General features: G+C 51.1%; 1 protein-coding gene across 1 annotated transcript; it reads right to left on the bottom strand.

Annotated features, from left to right (window-relative positions):
* Window positions 1–735: 735 nt before the first annotated feature.
* LOC112462438 lies at window positions 736–1,389 on the bottom strand. Its single transcript, XM_025028219.1, has one exon. The coding sequence runs from the start codon at window positions 1,387–1,389 to the stop codon at window positions 736–738; it is 654 nt and encodes a 217-aa protein (XP_024883987.1).
* Window positions 1,390–1,473: the final 84 nt, after the last annotated feature.

The following is a 1,473-nucleotide window of genomic DNA, read 5'->3' as shown; positions in this document are numbered from 1 at the left end:
AGGGGCCTTGATAATAGCACACCCTGACTGGTGAGCTGATCGCTGGAGAGGTCCTGCTGAGCTGCCCTTTATATAAGGATCGATGTCGAACCTTACTTACGAGAGAATCGACCGGCGATGCGCCGCGTAGCGGGCGCGCGTTGAACTGCCCGGCCGATCGATATCGTGCCGCTGCTCGCGCCGCGCGCCTCCCGTCTTACTGCCGTCGTCGCGCGTGCACCGTCGCGCGTTGTGGCGGACAGCTGACCGCCACATAACCCCCTTGGTTGTATTAGAGTTCCTGGAAACGGACTGGTGGACGTGATATTCGTCCGCTTCTCGTCCGTTGCTGTTGCTGTGGCTCTTCGGAAGTTGTGTGGTCCCTGTTGACGGCTGTGCTGGCTCTGGCTCTTCTTGCTCCAGAATGTAGGTTGCAGGTTTCTCATAAGTCGTGCTGCGAAACCTTCCGTGCCGTGCTGTTTTGTGCAGGTCTCTTGAGGAATTGTCCGGGTAATCGGATAGATTCTCAGTGGACCATCTTAGCTGGTGATTGTTTGCTTGAATACCTTGGCTTCTGAGGTGTGTTTTGTGTCCTTTTCCGACAGTCGTAGGTAGAGCCGGATGTGACAAATCATGCAGGTTTGGGAAAACCTACTACATGATTCTGTCATGTAGGGGCGTGCGACTGGTGTCGGAATGTCACAGTAGTTGAGCTAGGTATTTGTAGTGATGACTGGATGCTGTCATCTGTTAATTTTAGTTCCAGATTCTGCTCCTGGAATGAGATAGCCGGTTTTCTAGCTCTTCTAGCGCCTTAGTCAGTCCGTCGATTCGTTTTTCCATTGGAGAGCTTAGTGTTGGCGACTGTACGCTGGCGACTGCTACAGTTCTGCAAGTGACCTCATGTATTCGGTCGGCTTGCTCGGCAACGTCCTGTAGGTTGTCGGCGTTTCGTATGGCTAAGATAGCCTGTAGCTGGGATGGTAATCTGCCCATCCATAATGTACGCAAGAGCTGCTCCGGAATGGCCGTGCTGGCCAAAGCCTGTAGGTGCCGCAGGAATTGCGAAGGTTTTCGATCGCCCATTTCTTCGTGTTCCAAGAGCTGGCGAAGTTGTTGTTCCTGAGAGATCGATAGGCGTTGTATTAATGCCTTTTTGATGCTCTTATATTTATTTTCTTCAGGAGGCTTCATTATCAGGTCCTTAACTTCTTTGGCCTGCTTAGTTTCTAGGTGTGCCAAGACGTAAGCGTATTTAGTGCTGTCTTGCGTTATGTTTCCTAGTGTAAATTGAGCTTCAAGCTGCGCGAACCATAATTCGGGTTCGTCTGTCCAGAAAAGAGGTACTTTTAAAGCCACCCTGTTGATTTGCGAGCGTTCTTCTGTGTTTCCTCCTTGTGTGTCCGTCATCGTTGAGCGAGATAGAGCGATATCGGGGTCACCAATTTGTGGGGTTGTTGGTTAGGATTAGGTTAAGGTGCGTCGGTTCCCACA

This window comes from Temnothorax curvispinosus, unplaced genomic scaffold, assembly GCF_003070985.1.
Source record: "Temnothorax curvispinosus isolate PA1 unplaced genomic scaffold, ASM307098v1 QBEX01012440.1, whole genome shotgun sequence".
Lineage (NCBI taxonomy): Eukaryota > Metazoa > Arthropoda > Insecta > Hymenoptera > Formicidae > Temnothorax > Temnothorax curvispinosus.
The sequence above is the reverse complement of the archived record's forward strand: the minus strand, read 5'-3'. Positions and strand labels throughout refer to the sequence as shown.

What these genes read in the sequence shown, in the direction of transcription:
- LOC112462438 (XM_025028219.1), bottom strand. Translation starts at nt 1,389, where the DNA reads ATGACGGACACACAAGGAGGAAACACAGAAGAACGCTCGCAAATCAAC.